The sequence below is a fragment of the Martes martes genome (genome assembly GCF_963455335.1).
Source record: "Martes martes genome assembly, chromosome: 7".
Taxonomy (NCBI): domain Eukaryota; kingdom Metazoa; phylum Chordata; class Mammalia; order Carnivora; family Mustelidae; genus Martes; species Martes martes.
Window position 1 is genome coordinate 115,874,927 of NC_137894.1, and position 19,956 is coordinate 115,894,882.

The following is a 19,956-nucleotide window of genomic DNA, read 5'->3' on the forward strand; positions in this document are numbered from 1 at the left end:
ATTCTCTCGTCAGCAGGAAGCCCTGCATGCAACCCCCCCCCCCCCCTGCAGCCTCAGCACACCACCTCTGTCTCATTATAAAATAGTTTATTAATTAAAAATAGAAAGAGGAAAATGTCTACAGTATTGTGCCATGATCTTATCCACACCAGTACTTTGGAAATTAGACGTCAATGTTGATTTCTTTAATGGTGAAGGTGCTAGAAAGGGGAAGGGAAAACTAATTGCTGAAGAATAGGGAATTTGAGCCAGGACTGGAACTCCTTTCTTTACCAAAAATGGGAACTTTTTTATTAACTCGTTAGGCTTTGTTCCGCCCCCCCTTATTTTTGAATTGATGAGATAATGTCTCAGAGAGGAAGACAACCCTGGAAAGTGCCTGAAAGTTGGATAAGTGTTTTTTGTGGCAGGACTGTGGTGTTTAAGCTTTCTAAGCTGATGTTCTATAGCTCACAGATGTATAATAAATTGTGGTTTAATTATTTCGGTTTCAGCTGCAGCGAGCTCTTTCCCTACTTCCTATTGCACTCACAGTTGAATCTCACAGTGCTGCTTTCTGTAATTGTTCTCCTTTTCTTCCAAGATGAAAACAGTCACAAAACCATTGACAAGGTCACAGTACACGGCTGCAGTGTCTTGTAGATACTGCTCTTAATGAGGTGTTCCTCGATAGTGACAAACAGGGTTCAATGCTGGATCATTCTGTTAATTGCGTTTCCTCTTCATGCTCTGATTTCATGCATATAGCTGTGATTACAATCTCAGAAGACTGATTCATCAACCCAAATGACACCTTACCACTTCAGAATGGGACGTAGAAGCAACCACACCAAACACTTGCGTTTGCTTGATTAGTGCATTTTTTCCTTTGGGGTGAGGGTCTCGAGTCAAAATTGGGTTGCTGGGTGAATATGGCCTTAGGAAAACGGGAGTTGGCTGTGTGCTCTGTGAGTGAAAGGCTTAGTAAGGCCATCTTTGGGATAGGGGTGTAGCTTCCTAGGGACCTGATGTTTGAAGCTGGTAATCAGAATGTCCCTTGAAAAGTGCTAGAAACACATTACCCAACTTGGCATTCTGTTTTTTAGTTTTCATTTTTTTCTGGTCTATCTTTTGTTATCCATTCTTTAAATATTTTAGTTCTTTTGATTAGCATAGTTCAAGTTCTGTGCTGCTTATACTGATTTTTATCTCATAAGGTGACTTTGTATAGCTCTCATTTCATCCCCCTGTACATTTTAGCCAAGCTGGTTTCTGAGGCGTTTTACTCTTACTTCAGTGCACTGCTTCTCTGGTACTCCCTTCGGAGACCATTTGTGTCCAGTAGAAAGGCTATATATAATCTTTTTTCCCATCCTTTATATCTCCTTATTCTTCACTCTGTCTCTTAGTCCTTTTCTCTAACCCTTTCTATCCTGGACCCCATTATTTATCACTTCCGACCTTCTCTCTCATCTGACTGCTAAATTGGAAAAATATTTCATATGATTCTTTCCCATTTTCACTCTATTCCTTCCTTCCTTTCATATGCTTAAATAGAATTATCTGTATCCATTGTTTTTAAGGATGTTGTTTTGTTTATCTGTCTCCATCCATATACCCTGACCTCCCAGCCTTGACTTGAGGATAAAACCTATGACTCAGGAACAGTCAAATGGAAGAGATTCTTAGGGCAAAGTTTGGGTAGTTGGGGTGCGGGAGGGGAATGTGGAACTTCCTGCTCTCTCAGGGAGCGCCACCATCCCAGCACCTCTGTGTGTCCTGCAACCTGAGCTTCTCCGATCCACTGTTCAGGGGTTTTTCTGGAGGTTTCTTGATATAGGCATGACTAGTTAAATCATTGGCCATTGGTGATTAACTTAATCTCTAGCCTCTCTCCCTTCCAGGGAGGAGGCAGAGGGAGGGTGGGGCTGAAAGTCCTAGGTCTTTCTAGCAGCCAACCCCCATCGTGAAGCTAGCCCCCACTCTTCTTGGCATACAAAAGACACTGTTACCACTCTTGACAGTCCGAAGCTTCAAGGTGCTGTGTGCTGGGAACCTGGACAAAGACCAGATAAATATTTCCCATTGTACCATGTTTGACTGCATTGGTAATGCAGGGTTTTGGGGGGGCATTCTTTCTTTGGATTCTATACACTGTTCATTTTTTTCACTTTTTCTCTGGCTCTTTTCTTCCTACATCCTCACTCCTGGTTTTCATCAAGACTTGCCCTTCTTTCTGTGTTGTCTCCCAAGGGCTTTCTTCTTAAAGTGTTTGCTCTTCTAATAAGTTTTTTTCTCCTCTGCCCTTCAAAGTTCTCTGGGATCCCTGTAACAAAAGACAAATGAACAAGAGAAAAGCATGTACATTTATGTAGCAAATTGTATGTGACATGGGAGGCTTCATAAGGAAATGAAAACCCAGGAGACATAAACTTAGCATTTTCATGTTAGGTTTGATGGCATGGAAGGTCGTAGAACAGGGGTATGAGAGGGCAAAGGTATGAGATAAGTGTAGTAACCTGGGAGAAACTTACTAGCAAGAGACCTGTTTGTTCAGACTCTTCCCTGTGTCCCCTGTCTACAAAAATAGGGATGCTCCTTTCTCTGGGCCTGGCAAGGGGACGTCTCGTAGGAAAGTGTTATGACTTGCTTCAGGTGGAGGTCAAAACTCCTTCCTTTAATAGTGAAGGTGCTAAAAAATGGAAGGCTGCTGAAGGTTCCTTCAGTTTAAAATATTCAGTATGCCAAGGGGCTGTGTTTGGCAGGTAGTATGTTCTAAACCCCATCAGCATGCTGCCAAACTTCAGTTCCTTGTCTAGAACTGTCTACACGGCAGCCTTTTTGGGATGCCCTGCCATCACTCTAAAATCAGTGTTGAAACCCCAAAACTTCCCTTTTCAATCTTCCCTTTCAACTTCCCCTTTCAACAAAATTCATTAGTAACATTACCATTTACCAGACTTTCATTTCTTGTACTTTTTTTTTTTTTTAAGATTTATTTATTTGAGCAAGAGAGAGTACGCATGTGCAAGTGGGAGGAGAAGGAGAGGGAAAGAAGCAGACTCCACACTGTGCCGGAAGCCCCAGGTGGGGCTCAATCTCAGAACCCTGAGATCATAACCTGAGCTGAAATCAAGAGTTGGACACTGACTGAGCCACCCTGGGGACTCCATTTCTTATACTTTAGATATGGGGCCAGTGGGGGAGGGGGAGAAACAAAGTTCAATTTATTTATCTTTGAAAGTAGGGACCCTGCCCTATTTGCTTTTGTGGTCTCAGCACCCAAGTCAGTTGTTCAGCACGTGTTTCTTGAACTGGATATTGCAGTGATTCTTAGGCTCATTCTTTCCTCTTTATTCTAGTTTCTACTCAGACCAGATTCTTGTTAACACACATCTAGTTGATTGCATTAACCTCTCCCCCTTTTAGCTCTCCTCTTTCCTTGCTGCCGTCCACATAGCACACTATTGCCAATGTAATTCTCTAAAACCTTGTCAGGAGCCATTACCGCTTATGGATTCAAGTCAAACTAATTAGTCTGGCGTTCTAGGTTTTTTTTTGTTCTTGTTTTGTTTTGTTTTTTAAGATTTTATGTATTTATTTGACAGACAGAGATCACAAGCAGGCAGAGAGGCAGGCAGAGAGCCAGAGGGGGAAGCAGGCTCCCTGCCGAGCAGAGAGCCCCCACGGGGGGCTCGATCCCAGGACCCCAGGATCATGACCCGAGCCGAAGGCAGAGGCTTTAACCCACTGAGCCACCCAGGCACCCCTGGCATTCTAGGTTTTGAATCAGCTAGTTTCGTGTACCCATTTGATGTAGTACTTTTACTGTTTTTCCCACATAAACCCATCATAGTTAATTAGGACAATCCTCTTTCTTCTGTACTAGGAAAGTACTTATTCCAACTTGTGATTTTGCTCCCCATATTCTTCTAGCCCAGAAGCCCCTAGCCTTTCTCACATTTTCAAATCCTGTTTCTTAAAGACCTAGCAGCTGGCTCAGGTGTTCATAGGTACCCAGTGAGTATTTGTTCAATGAGTAAATGAGAACTTGTATTCTCAGTGAGCATTTTTAAGTAGTTTTACGTGATAATGATATTCCCCTTCTTGTCCATAGACTCCATAATCCTTTCTAATAAATTACATTTCTTGTAGCTTATTGCAAGTTTAATAAATGATTAATCCATTGAATGAAATCTGGCATATGAGTACCTCAGTCATATGCTAACAACTTACTTGAAATGGCCTCAGAAGTACTATTCTTCTTTATTTCTACTTTAATTGTAAAAGTGCTTTAAATTAAACCTTTTCTTAGCTTTAATACAAGTGAATTATTGGATCTAATCAAATGATTTCAGCACATGCTCTGAGCAATTACATTTGTGCAGCTTTGCAGAAACTATGGTAACAGAATGAAAAATGTGTTTTTCCTGATTGTTTTCCTCCATGAGGTTGGGAAGTTCTGACTTAAACATATCAACTTAAAAGAAATGGTCATAGATAATATGCATTACAAATTACCTTTGACGGTAGAATTGCCTAGAAAGTTGGCTAAGAAGCCATTTATCACTCATAGATTTATGGCTCAAATCCTGGGAGAAAACATCAAGGAATAACAATTGTAATCTTTGGTGGGGATATGGGAGGTTTTCAAGGTCTACTTTAGGCCTATTTATATTATCTATTTTTTTTAAGCCACAAACCAGGATTATTTTATAATAATAGTAGAACAAGCAACAAAACTATTTAAATTTGGGAGAAAAGACAATTACCTGGTTTTTCTAAATTTCTTATTTAAAAAATTATATTGGCCATATTTTTCTACATAGCACATAACCATATTATTTGAGGAGCCAAAGGAATCCAGTTGTAGTGTTAAAAAACCAAGTACTTTATATTCATTGTGTAAGACAAGATTTTTCCTTTAAGAGCTATTAATAATTCGAACTGTTTTCTAAAGAGAACCTGTTAAACATTGAAATTCATTTGAGTTTTGGCAAACATTTTAAAAAGATCCATTGACTTCTTATAAAAGAATTTGTGAAATTCAACTTTAAAAGTGATTCCCTAACCAGGAAGAACACATTCTAGGATAATAACACCAATAAAGAAGTAAATGATTTTCAATGGGGTAGTTTCTAATATTTTAATAAGAAAAAAATTAGTAAAAACTGCTTTAGGAAAGCATTACAACTCTTCATACCTATCTTTTTGAAATGAATAAACTTAATAATGTGTTGATGTAAAAAACTATAAATGCTTTTGATGAGAGGAGAATATTTGAGCTGATTAATTGTAGAGATAGGCCTAACATAGACCTTGAAAAGTTTAAAAAACATTTTCTTTGTTTTAATCCACGCTTACTAATATTTAACAACTCAAGGGGTGTAGGCATGACAATAGCTGCCAGATAGAACAATTGACGTGACAGTACTATTATGTACCAACTAAATAGCTCTAGTCTTATGTTTGTTGATATTCTTTGGTATTATTTTATAAATTTGTGAAGAGTTTTCATAAGGCCTTGTTTCTGTGGGAAGGAGTTTATCCTTTTAGTTGGGAATTAGGAGTTGAGAGTAAGGTTTTGGTGCTGCTTCATTCTAGCCAGAAATCCAGAAATTCCCAAACTCTGCCCAGCCAATAAACTCTTACCGCCAGAGTCATGAGGGGACCATCTGCAAGAAACAGTAGCCCATGGAACTCAAGAGGGCCACGTGAATAAAGGCTGCAAACCACCAGCACATCCGTGTAGAACTCTCCTTGAAAGTGCCTTGGTGCAAGTAGTTCAGGCTTAAGGCCCAAGTCAGGCCTCCTGCTTCCCTCTCAACCTCATCTGATCACCATTTAGGACCAGCATACGGAGGTGTGTGAATTAGAAGGTTGGAGGGGAGAACAAACAAGTAAGTGAACACCCAGTCCCAGAGGAACCTCTGGCTCTGCTTTGTTGACTGCTGTATACAGTAGTTGCCCCACCTTATCCTCGGGAGAAACGTTCTAAGACCCCCAGCAGGTGCCTGAAACCACGTATAGTACCAAACATCAATATACTATGCATTTTCCTAGACATACATACATACCTATAAAAAAATTTGATTGATGAATTAGCCACAGTAAGAGATTAACAACAATTATGATCAGGACAGTCAAACATATACTGTAATGAAAGTGTGAATATACTCTCTCTCTCTCAGACTATCATACCATACTGACCTCACCCTTCTTGTGATGAAGTGAGATAATAAAATGCTTTCACGATGAGTGGAGGTGAGTGATGTGCAGGCTTTGTAACACAGCGTGACCTTCTGAGGGCGCAGCAAAAGGAGGGTCCTCTGCCCCTGGCGGCTATCGAACTGCGGGGAACTGAAGCCTTGGGTAATGGCCCCCGTGGGAGGTGAAGCTGTGGGAAAGGAGGGACATCTGGAGAGTGAAGGGGAAGTGCAAGAGAATGGCCGTTGGTCCGCCATGGCTCAGGCCAGCCCAAGAGTTTGAGGCAGGAACACAGACCCTGTGTGGAGACTGTTATTTTGACACAGTGACACACCCTGCCCCCCTCTGCCCTTCCTGCTAACTGTGCCCAATCAGGATTTTGGATTCCTGCATAATTAGGTTAGTAACTTCTCTTACCTGTGGAGAGAACTAGGCGGGAGGGTAAGGTGGGCAGAGGCTGGCTGGCCCAGGAAAAGGAGCTCCTGCAACCACAATAAAGTGGCATTTATTTTCACATAGGAAGGAAAACAATGGATGATCCTGTCTCTCAGTTGTAAAGGCTTATTTCTGGTACAGTCTGGCCCCTGGCATGGAGTAGCTTCTCAGCATCTGATCAGTGTACATTTTGGACTTCGCTCCCGCATGTAATGACTCAGAAATGCAGATTTCTGTAATTGGCTGATGTTTACTTCACCTCCAGGGTGAAACACAGTATGTAAATATTTTAAGTCTTGTTCTAATGAATGTTGGTGCTGTTGCCGGGAAGTTTGAGCTCTTAATCTGAGGTTAACAATTTAATTAAGAGAAATGTACTTTATTTTTAGACTTTAATGTTCAAAGGCTTCTACTTATTATAACAAGTGATAGCACAGAAATGAGAACGATTTAGACACCTAGACTCATAGGCTCGAATATGTGCTTGTCAGTGCTGAAGATTCTATACAGTAATCCTATTTGCCATTTGTTTTTATGTGTTTTGTTGTTAACACAATGAAAGAGATCTTTATAACTAATAAATTTCTCCCCCATGCCTGAATATTGGTAGAGTTTCCTACTGATCTGTTTCCATATGTCTGATTACTCACTTTGCCTAACGGATATAACGTAAAAGAATTATTGGGTATTAAATTGAAGACCCCTGAGATGAGCTTCTATCAGATCACCTTTTTCATTTTATTTTATTCTTTGAAGTTAACTTGCTAGGGTAGCCATTAAAGTAGAAACTTTGTAATTGCAGGGGAAAAGAACCTTTCCCTCCTTTTCTCCTAGGTTCTTTGGCTGGCCTAATAATTAAATTGGCATAACACAAATTAACCGGGGGGGAAAACATTTAATTTTGTATGTCCAGGAGCCTATAGAAATATGAGACTCAAAGAAGTCACCAAAGTTAGCTTTGTGATAAATTGGTAAGACTGAAGTGTTTGTGTTTGAGATAGCAAATTAGTAAGGAAGTAACAAAGTTTGTTTATATAGCTTTCTGGGCCCTAAATCCTCTATTTCTGGTAATAAAGATGCCTGCTACTCTCCTGGTACAGGGAGGATACCTTTCAAATGAGAGACTTGTTTCCTGCTTTCAGGATGAGGGGCAAAGGAGGTCAGTGTCCTTCTCTGTCTGGCTGTTTCTTAAGTAACTTTATTTCAAAAGAATCAGCATGCTGTAGTGGCATATTGGGGGTGGCGTATTCTCCCTTTCATCCTGTTGACTGTATTCGGGAAGACTTTTGTTTCATGTAATTTCGGAAAAGACCCCCTCCTGGAGAATTCCTTTGCAGAAAACAACTGTAAAACCTGGATTTAATATAAAAAGCAACTATTTAAGGCACTTGGAAGTGGACAGAAGCAGATAGGCTCTACTGGGGAGTACATATTTGGAGGAGGGAAGGAAGAGAGCTATAAGGAGTAACTTCGCCTTTTCACTGATTTTAGCTTCAGGCTAAGTACAGTCTGTGCTCTGGACTCTGGTGGAAAAACAATAGTTTCTCTGGCCAGGGAGACTAGAAAACTGAAACCAGAGAGCCCTGATCACTGAAGATAGTAGAGAAATCCCAGAAGAAGAAGAGCCAGAGGAGGGGGAGTCCTTTGTGAGCTCACATCTCTTACTGACCTTGGAGCCATGCATGCGTACAACAGACCAGAATAGCTCAGCTAAAGACAGAAAAATCTGAACTGGACTGGAGCTGCCGCCTAAGAAGAAGAGTTGACAGTTCAGGCCAACCCAAGATATTTGCCAGCTAAAGAAAAGAAACAACTCTCACTGGAGAAAAAAAATGACAATTTCATAGTCTTCACAAATTAACATTTCTGCAAGCCATAATTACCCTATGTATGGAGAATCCAGAACATGGAACATATCCGAAGAGGAAGATAATCAGCTGAGTCCTGCCCTGAGATGAATGGGATATTAGGGCGGTAGCAGACAAAAGTTTTAAAGCAGCTGTTATAATATGCCCAGTGAAATAAAATGTCATGTTTTTGGTGAGTAACAAAACAAGAATAAATAGAAACAGTGGAAAAGAACAAAATGGAAGTTCTAGAATTAGAAGATACAATAGTTAAAATAAAAATTCAGTAGATGGATTTAACAGCTGAGTAGAGGTGCAGAAAGAAAAGTACATGAACTTGAAGATAGAGCAATAGAAATTAATTTGAAGAACAGAGAGAAAACATTGGAGCAAAAAATGAACAGTTTCAGGGACCTTTTAGGTTGTATTAAACAATCTAACATGCATGGAAATGGAATCTCAGAGGACAGAGAGAATGGGATAGAAAAAAAAATTTTGAAAAGTTAAAGCAGAGGGGCACCTGGGTGGCTCAGTGGGTTAAAGCCTCTGCTTTCAGCTCAGGTCATGGTCCCAGGGTCCTGGGCTCAACGAGCCCCACATCAGGCTCTCTGCTCAGCAGGGAGCCTGCTTCCCTCTCTCTATGCCTGCCTCTCTGCCTACTTATGATCTCTGTCTGTCAAATAAATAAAATCTTTAAAAAAAAAAAAAAGGAAAGTTAAAGCAGAAATTCCCCAAATTTGATGAAAAACAAACTGACAGATACAAGGTACCAGTGAATACCAGGCTGACTGAACCCAAAGAAGTCCACATCGGTACACATCATGGCAATACTTTACAAAGCCAAGGATAAAGAGCAGATGTTGAAAGCAGTAAGAGAAAAATGATAACATTTCAAATAGAGGAGCAATGATCCATTTAATGACTGACTTTACCTCAGAAACCACAGAGGCCGAAAGAGAGTGAAAGAAAATGTTTAAAAGTGCTGGAGGGAAAAAAAAGGCCTGTCCTCCCAGAATTCTTTATCAAAGGGTAGTATCCTTCAGAAATGAAGAGGATTCCAGAATTAGTGGTGCCAGTGACACAACTGGGAGTAGACTAAAAACCACAGATGTGTACCCTTTAAAAGGGGAAGTTTTATGGACTGTACCTCAATGAAAAAATTTAAATGAAGGCAAAGACTTTTTCAGATAAAAGAAAACTTGAGAATTCTGCACTACAGGCAATGTCAAAGGAAGTTCTTCAAGGCTGAGAAAAACTTGTACCTGATAAAATTTAGGATCCTTGAAAAGATAAAAAAGATGATCAAAAATGATAAATACCTATAGAAATGGGAAAGCCTCTGTCTTTCCTCTTATTTTCTTTATAAATCATATAAGTTGTACATATATAGCATATTTAGAAGATACTAACTCCATTTAATATGTATCTGTATTCCATGAAGAATGATTGCAAAGTTTCTTTATTTTTGGGGAAATGGTACAGTATTATAAGAGGACTGTGAGTAATTAAAGATGTATACTATAATCCTTAGGGCAACAACTACTCTAATAATGCAAAGAAGTAGAGCTAAAATCCCAATGTGAAAATTGAAATGAAATCCGAAAAAGCATTTAAATGGTATTTTGTTGTTGTTGTTTTTGTTGTTTTAAGTTGGAAAAGTAGGAACATGGGAACAAACAATAGAAAAGACAAGTTAAGGGGTGGCTGGCTGGCTTGGTTGGAAGAGCATGTGACTCAATCTTGGGGTCATGAGTTCGAGCCCCATATCAGATGTAGAGATTATTTAAATAAATAAAACTTTAAAAAGAAGAAAAAAGAAAAAAACAAGTTGGAAACAAATAAGAAAATAAAATGGTTGACCCAAATCCAACCATCTCAACAATTACATTAAATTGTTAATAGATTAAATTCAATGGGTATAGAGTTTGTTTTGCAAAATTAAAAAAGTTCCAGAGATCTGTTGTAAACATATATGTTGTAAACATATAATTAACACCACTGTATTATACACTTAAAAATTGCTAAGATGGGAAATTTTATGTTATGAGCTTTTGACCGTAATTTTAAAAAATTTTAATTATTCATTTAGTTAAACTTTGGAAGGACACCGAAATCACTTATCCCTCTGAAACTTTTAATTCTAGAAGTTCCTAGTTGGGTCTGTTTTTCTTGAAGTTGTAGACCCAGGGCATTGTTTATTTACAAACACTTAAAATAATGCTTAGTGGCATAGCAATCTCTGTACAGATTTAACTCAATGAATCCTCATCACAACCCTATGAGGTAGGTATTATTTTATTTTCAGCCATTTTATTATGGATATTTTCAAATAGAGAATTTGGAAGAACGACATGTTGAACACTCTTACACTCACTATCTAGATTCTGTAATTAACATTTTATCTATTTGCGGTATCACGTATCTAGCCATACCTATATTTATCCATTAATCCATCCTATTTTTTTAATGCATTTCAAAGCAAATTGCAGACATCAGTATGCTCTGAGGGCAGTTATTTTTATTATCCTCATTTTATACCTTTATATTAGAGGGGACCTGAGACATGGAAAAGTTAAGTAATTTATGTAAGGTCACATGGCTTTTAAGTGGTAGAACTAGGATTTGGGCCAAGCCTGCCTTAACCACATCTACAGAATGATGGTTCACATAATATTAATGGGTATTACCATAAAAAGTAATTTTGTGATCCAATAAATTTGACACGTACAGTATTTCAGTTTTGAAGATTCCCATGCAGATTTTCATCTGTGCAGTTCAGCAGTAAAGCAACCCGATTAACTTTGTTTAAGCCAACCACTTCAAGTTTATTTGACTTGAAAGCATGTTTTCCACCCAAATATAACATCTATTAACATCTTGTAGGATAAGACCAGAATCAAAGGAATATACTTTGGAAAATACTCCTTCATACGATATCCTAATTTTGTTTATTTAGGACAGAATATGTTTTTAAAGAGTTTATACTTTTTAAACAAATTTTAGAGCTAGCAGGGATCTTAGAGTTTATTGAGACCAGTGCTTTCATTTCAGAGATGAGAGAACTGAGACACAGGGTAGTTAAATGACCAATGCAGGCTAAATCATGTGCAGGGGCATAGTGGCAGAAATGGGAGTAGAGGGGTGCCTGGGTGGCTCAGTCGGTTGAACGTCTCTCTTGATTTTGTCTCAGGTCATATCTCAGGGTTGTGAGATCGAGTCCCACATTGGGCTCTGTGCTTAGTGTGGAGTCTGCTGGAGATCCTCCCCCACTACCTCTCCTTCTGCTTGTGCTCACTCTCTCTCTAAAATAATCAAATAAAATAAATCTTTAAAAAAAAAAAAAAGAAGGAAACGAAAGTAGAATCCAGCTTAGATGCTGGGGATGTATTTAGTGGACACTCAATAAATATTTGTTAAATATATGAATATGTTGTCTAAATCTCTCCAGTTTTCTTTGTACTGCATATCTAGCTACATAGTGGAATTTGTGCTTATTTTCAGATTATCTTGATCAGTAGTCTCTTAACACCTCATTTTTATGTTAACTTTAGGTACAAATGATATATAGCTACTAAATTCTTAAAAAGTTTTCCTGTAATATATAACACACAGAAAATTGCACAAAACATAGCTGTATAGTTTAACAAATAGTTATAAAGTGAACCCTGGCTTAACCACCAAAGTCAAGTAATAAAACATTGCTGGTATTTAAGAAGCCCCTATGGGCCCCCTCTTGTTACTGATTGCCTTAATTATTTCTTTTTTCTCTTTCTTTTTTTAGCTAATTTAACAGGACATGCCGAGAAGGTGGGGATTGAAAATTTTGAGCTCCTCAAAGTCCTAGGAACTGGAGGTAAGTCTTTAAAAAATTTTTAAACTAAAAAAATTGTTTGTTATCTTACAACAAAGGACTCATATCCTCAATATGGAAGTCAGTTAAAAATTTAAAAGCATAAGAAATCCAATAGGAGAACTGTCAAAGAACACGAACAAGTGATTCATAGAAGAAATACAAAAGGGAAAATTTGGAAGAATTGGCAAGGATTTAGGAAAACCAATTTCTTTTACCCTGCTGTTGGGAATGTAAATTAGTTCAATCTTTATATAGGACACAATACTAAAATCACTAACATTTATAGAGAGCCTGTGACTTGCCAAGTACTCCGTGAAATCACTTTATTCTGATTAACTCATTCCGTCCTCACTCCACTTTATTCATATCCAGTGGTCATCGTGTTTAATAATGGAATATCCTAAGACCCTCAGAAGCCTTAACAATATGAGCTTGATTAAATGGAACATGAATCTTTATGTTGTGTGATCCATACAGTTGGAATGAGATGATCTGTATTTAAGATTTTTGAAAGTTCTCCATACTTTAATAAATTAAAAAAAAAAAGCTACAGAAGAGAATGTACAGTATACCATTTCTGTGAAATAAAAAATGGTATGAATCAGTGTCTCCACGTACACTTGACCCTTGAACAATGCAGGGAGTTACGGGCAGCAGTCCCCTGCACTGCTGGAAATCTGTGGGTAACTTTTGATTCCCCCCAAACTTAACTACTAATAGTGTCCTATTGACTGGAAGCCTTACTGATAACATAAACAGTCAATTAACACATATTTTATATGTTATGTGTACTCTATACTGTATTTGTACAATATAGAAAGCTAGAAAAAAGAAAATGTTATTAAGAAAATAATAAGAGGGGCACCTGAGTGGCTCAGTGGGTTAAAGCCTCTGCCTTTGGCTCGGGTCATGATCCCAAGGTCCTGGGATCGAGCCCCACATCGGGCTCTCTGCTCAGCAGGGGGCCTGCTTCCTCCTCTCTCTCTCTCTCTGCCTGCCTGTCTGCCTACTTGTGATCTCTGTCTGTCAAATAAATAAATAAAATCTTAAAAAAAAAAAAAGAAAATAAGAAATAGGAAATATATTTGCAGTCCTGTATTTTTCCAGAAATTTCCATATATAAGTGGACCTGTGCAGTTCAAACCTATGTTGTTCCAGGGCCAGCAGTCTAGGCGTTTATGTAAAATCCTCTGGAATATACACCAAAATGGTAACGGTCTTGGGTGTTGGGATTTTCGATGATCTTGGTTTTCCTCTGTGTCTCCTGAGTTTTTGCTGCTGCTGTTCTTGCTGCTCAAGAGGCACGGCCTCTGGGGGGTATGGCCCGTGTGGTTGCACTGATCCCCACATTTGGAAGGGGCCCGTGGTAGCTGTAGTGCTCTGTGGTCACTGTTGCGAGATTCTAAATGACTCGTGAACAAGGCACCCCACAACTTCGGTTTTGCAGCAGGCCCACTGGTCCCATAGCGGGTCTTGCCAGGAGCGCACCTCCTCTCCTCAGCTGTCCCTCTGGAGTGTGATGCTGTGCGGTTACACCGTGGTGAGAACTGGACACTCTTATTTTCCATCCTCCCGGTGGAAGTGAAAAGGAGGATTTTCATTTTTCCCCCCATCCTCAGCAGGCCTGTTGTCTCTTTCCCCAGAAGCAGGGAGAGAGCCTCAGAGGAAAGAACATTCTTCTTCCCCAGTAGAGTTTAGCTTCACGCCCTCACGGGCCTGTATTCCTTTCTAGATTCGCAGCCCCTGACAGGAGGGATTGCCGCTGTCCATATGAGAGGATCTGCCCATACTTTCCGCAGGACCAAGCCTTCTAGCAGGAGAAAAATCCTTTCTCTCAGCTTCCAGAATCGGTCCCAGGCCTCCCATATTCATGCACATGTAATTTGTCTTTAGGTCATCTGGTGTTGAGCCTTCATGCCTAGGGCCTTGCCATGCAAGCTCTTCGTCATCTTCCTGAGTACCTCAGCATATCGTGTGGAGCCGGCTTCTCCAGCTGTCCGCGAACAAGCCCTGTGATTTATTTTCATCAACTAAGTGTCTTATTGTCAGGAAGAGCATCATATAATTGTCAGCTTGGGAGATTTTACTGTGCATTCCCTCCTTCAGATCATTTGTAAACATGTATTTTTAGAGCAAACTAGCCTCATCCTACCGTATCCCTAAGAAATCATGCTTTCAGAATACCAAAATAATGTATTTTGTCCTTATGTTTGCTTCCTCTTTCAAAGGCAGTATCGACTCAAAGGAGAAGAAGGGTCACAATCGTACGGAGACTGGATTTCCTTAGAAATAGTGCTTGTGCTGTCTTGTCAAAGGATTTTTCAGGTCAATTTATGGTGTAGCCACAGAATTTGTTTTATCTGCATGGTTTTTATTCTAATAGCCTTATTGCAGTGTGTAATCACATGCCTTTTTGTTCATCCATTTAAAGTGTACAAATCAGTGGCTTTAGTATATTTACAGAGTTGTGCAATCATCACCACAACCGATTTTAGAACATTTTCCTTACCTCAAAAAGAAACTGTGAAGCCTTTATCTATTATCTCGCAAGATTCACCATCCTCCCAGCTCTAAACAACCACTAAAACTACTTTCTGTATCTTTTTATTTGCCTATTGTGGACATTCATTAATTGAGTCATGTGGCCTTTTGTGTCTGGCTTCTCTCACTTAGCATAATATTTTCTAGCTGAATCCACCTTGTAGCATGGATCACTGCTTCTTTCCTTTTTATGACTAAATAATAACCCACTGTATGGATAAACCACATCTTGTTTATCTGTTCATCAGTTGCTGGGTTGTTTTTCCCTTTTAGCTATGACGAACAACGCTGCTCTGAGCATCCATGTATGAGTTTTTGGGTGAACATAACTTCTAATTTTTCTTGGTCATATATTAGTACTGAATTGCCATTTCAAATGATAATTTGATGCTTAATTTCTTGAAGAACTATGGATTCTTTTCTAAATGGACACACCATTTTACATTCCACTAGCGGTGTGTGAGGGTTTCAGTTTCTCTGCATCCTTACCAACATTTGTAGCTGTTCTTTGAGAAGATAAGTTATAAAAATCAGACTAAGATCATGTTTTATTCCAGATATCATCAAAACCAAAAAACTTTTATTTAATATTATTAGATAACTTCTCTGAAGCAAAATAGTTGTGGAATCTATAAATCTTCTCAAGCCACTATTAAGATGTAATATTAATTAATTTTCATCACTGAATTTTATAGCATGTAACAAAAGCCATGAAACGGATTCTGTTCCTTGATCTGTCAATTTTATATTTGGCAGTATATTCCAAATACATAAGTAGAAATAGAAAGGCAGTGTATGTTCTCTTTCTGATAAGATGACAGCTTGCATATTCTGGAAAATCCCCCTCATTTTTAAACCCCTAAAGTGCTGGATAAAATGCCTCTAAAGAAAGTCTACTCGATGGTATAGGTCAGCTGGTAAGAATAAGGAAAATCCTTAGAATTCAGAAAGAAAGTGGGAGTAGAAATCTAGAGACTATATAAGCCCCCTGAAGGCAGAGGTTATTCTAGGAAATTCTACCAATGAATTGTGAGCTAGTTCTTTAGAGTTCACATTTTCATGCTTCATATCTGAGAGATGTCATCTGACTCCTGAGAGGTAGAGAAGGCTACTGCTATGCAGAAGACTAAATAAGAAAATCCACCCCGCAAAGGGAGCTGCAGAGAAAATTCTTCTGCCTCAGCATTGGTTCTGGGTGAAGAGAATAAAAAAATAAACAAAAGCCTTCCCTGAGCATTCAAAACATAAGGCAGGCATTGTGCAGGTTTGCATCTTGAATTTGTACACATTTGTATGATCCCAAAGAACAAAAAATAGGTAAGAATTTAGTTTACATACCGAGTTGGTAGTATTCCCAAGTGCCTAGGAAAAGCAAATATAAATCCTCTTTGGAAGAATGAACTTTTACTTAGACCATAAAGAAGTTTTATAGACATGATCTTAATTGCCAATGATCACAAGCATCTAAGAAGCAAGTCACCATGAGTGAAAAAAATAGAAACAACACATAGCAAAATTAGACCTGCAGAGACTGTTGGAATTATTAGGCATGAAGTATGATATATATGTATATCTCGTTTTTAAAATTAAACAGAACTTTGATGCTAATATTAAGGAAAAAAGACTTGCTACAACATGACCAGACAGATTTGAAAGAGAACCAATAGTACTTCTAAAAGTGAAAAGTAATTTAAACTATAAACTCAGTTTATAGGTGGTTTACTAGCAGATGAGATGTAGCTAAAGAGAATTAGCAAATTGAGAGATGGATTTGAGGAAAATATACAGAGTATGAAATGGAGAAAAATGAGGTGGCATTTATAAAAGGGAGATGAAGATGTAGCAGACAGAGAGAAGATACAAATTTGTCTAATCAGAATCCAAGAAGGAGCTAAGAGGGGAGGAGTAGTAACTGAGAATTTACTAAGATTGACTGAAAATATGAATTCACAGATTGAAGGAACAGAACAATTTCCAAGCAGACAAATGTATGGAAAGTCTTACATGAATACATCATAGAGAAGGGGATGAGCACCGGAGACAGAGAGATTTCCTAAAAGCTGCTGGAACAAAAAGACTTATTTATATATATTTATGAAGGAAGAACAATGATCAGACAAACAGACACCTTTTCAGCAGCAACCACAGAAGCCTTGGAAGAGAAGAAGAGTACCTGCAGAATGCCTGGAGAAAATAGTTGTCAATTTAGAATTCTATACCCAACCAAACTGTTTTTCAGAAGCGAGGGCAAAACAGACATCTTCAGACATACAAAAGCTGAGTGTGTTTTCCACCAACACATCCTCACAAGAATTTCTAACATATCTCATGTAGGAAGAAAAAAAGTAATCTCAGGAGAGTTTCTGAGATGCAAAAAGGTTTGGTGGGTAAAGAAAATCTAAACAACCGTAGTTGAAATGTTGAAATCATGGGGTTAAAAAAAAACAACAACTGAATCTTTGGGCAAAAATTGCATACAGTTTGGGAGCTGATAGGAATTAGTGTTCTGAGGTGTACTATTCCTCAAACTTTAACATACTCACAAATCTTGAAATGTGTAAATTTCCAAACCAGTTGAAGAAAGAATAGAAAACCTTAATATCCTATAACTGTTAAAGAAATGGGTAAGTAAAAATCTTCCTGCCAGGACAACACTTGATTCAGTTTTAAGAATGAGTTCTGCCAAATATTCAAGGCATAGATCATTCTAATCTTCCGCAAACTCTTTTGGAGAATAGAAAAAGTGGGATTCTTCTTCTAGTTCATTGTGTGAGGCTAGTATAACTTTGATTCTAAAAACCACTAAGAGAATATGAGGAAGGAAAATTAGACACCAGTTTCGAACATGTAAGATTTTTAATATCAAATTTATAAAATCAAACTTGGTATACATTTTCTTTCAACACAATTAATACTTTATCCCATTATCTAGCTCAGCTTTTTGAGTGGTGTGATCACAGGTCCTTAAGACATTTCTGCAAAGGTGAGGAAAGACTTTGTCAGTAATGTTTTACCTTGGCATTTTCATTTCATGCCTTTTCGCTGTCGTGTTTTTGGTCTGTTGTTAGCTGTGGATACTGCTTTTCCTTTTTGTCAGCTGACAGTGTGCTTGCTCTTATGAGAACATAGAATAACTAAGATGTCAGTGTAGGTATTTCTGTATTTAAAATCACATTTTTGATGACTAAATGGAGTAGGTGGAAACTTTTCTTATGAATATAATAAAATCTCAATTTTTATTCAGAAATTTCACCACTAATCCTTCAGTTTCATTACCTTTTTAAGATAATTTTTTCCAGCACCACTTAGAATAATAGAAAAGCCTCATCAGATGTCTTTATGTGTCATGCCAGGTTTTCTTTGGAAGTGAAACTGAAAATTCTTCTGATGAATTAATTTTTATGTATTTTGAACTATATAAAATGCTATTCATCCAATATCTTGAAGACTTTATGGAATATTACAATATCAAAGATTTGCTTTTGATCTCATACTTAAATGCATGTAATATTCATTTAAAAAATCTCTCTTTGGGGGCACTTTGGTGGCTCAGTTGGACTCTCAATTTCAGCTCAGGTCATGATCTCAGGGTCATGGGATTGAGCCCTGCATTGGCTCTGCGCTCAGTGGGGGTTGGGTCTGCTTTATTCCTCTCCCTCTGCTCCTCCCCCCACTTGTGTGCATGCTCACTATCTCTTTCTCTCTCAAATAAATAAATAAAATCTTTTTAAAAAGTAAAAATAAAAATATCTTTTTTATTCAAGCTGTTGAATTATTTTTCTTTTCAGCTATCTTATTTCTGTTGGTCTGTCACTGACCAGTTTCCTCAGATAGAAACTTGGAAGTAATTTTTGATTTTTTTCTCTTTTTATTTCTTGTTTCTCACAAAAGCCTATGATTTTTCCTTCACAATGACCCTTGGATTGATCTTTTCTGTTCCTAGTGCCGTCACTCGTATTACCTTATACATGGATTATTGTTAGGGCTTCCCTAGCTGTTCTGCCTTTCTGCAAGTTCTCTCTTCCATTTTGTGCATTTTACATATATTCTGTTGTAAATGGTAATCATCCTCATTAAAATTCAACATATTGTGCTATTATCCTATTTCGGAACTTATAGTGCCTTTTTTTTCTTTTTTTTTTTTTTTTTTTTTTGCAGTTAATTAATTCAAATCCAAGGCCTTGCCTTGCTTTCAGGCTTAGCTCTGTTTTCTGCTGTCTTTTTTGTCCGTTTACCCTGATATTCCACCTACTTTCTAGTCTGGTTAATTTTCTTTTACTCCCCTACAGTTATGCATCCTTTCCCGTATTCTGCTACTCTGCTTTATCTTATTCCCATAATCCTAGTGCTCCCCTTCTCTTCTGCCTGTCTAAATCCTGCTCAGATTGACTCATTATCTGAACTGCAGCACTGAAAATCCTTTGTAGAGAACATAGCACTGAGTGGTTCTCTGAATTTTCCTTCATGTCTGCTGTTTTTGTTTTAGATTATAAGCTCTTGGGATCATCCCTATGTATTTTTCCACCTCTCTTGCCCTGCCCCATCTCCATAGCTCGTAACAGTATGAAGCATTTTAGTTTAACAAGTATATAATTCATGTTCTTATCTCTAGCATTATTCTTGAGATTGATACTTCCAAGTCCAGGAAATAGCTTTGATTCATCTTTTAGAATTACACTTGCCCCTTGAATAATGTGGGGTATAGGGGTGCACATAGTTGAAAACCCATGTATATATAACTTTAGATGGCCCAGAAACTTAACTACTAATACCCTCTTGTATTGGAAGCCTTACTGATAATGTAAATGGTCAATTAACACATATTTTGTGTGTTTTATTATGCACTGTGTATTTAACAATAAAGTAAGCTAGAGAAAATGTTATGAAAATCATATGGAAGAGAAAATACATTTATAGTATTATACTGTATTTAAAATAATTCATTTATAAATGGACCCTTGTAGTTCAAACCCATGTTCAAGAGTCAGCTGTATTTTGTTTCATGATGGAATTTTGGATTGTTTGTGAGAGTACTGATTCTGTTTTTATTGCTCTCCTCTTCTGCTGCTTTATTTTTAACCATTTGCTTTCTCT

At 38.0% G+C, this 19,956-nt stretch overlaps 1 protein-coding gene across 1 annotated transcript in view; it reads left to right on the plus strand.

The window, feature by feature from the left end:
* RPS6KA5 (ribosomal protein S6 kinase A5) overlaps positions 1-19,956 on the plus strand; it is a 180,750-nt gene that overhangs the window by 38,840 nt on the left and 121,954 nt on the right. The window contains exon 2 of the mRNA XM_080809601.1: positions 12,250-12,321. Within this exon, the coding sequence (XP_080665727.1) occupies positions 12,250-12,321 (72 nt within the window). The remainder of the gene's footprint in view (positions 1-12,249; positions 12,322-19,956) is intronic.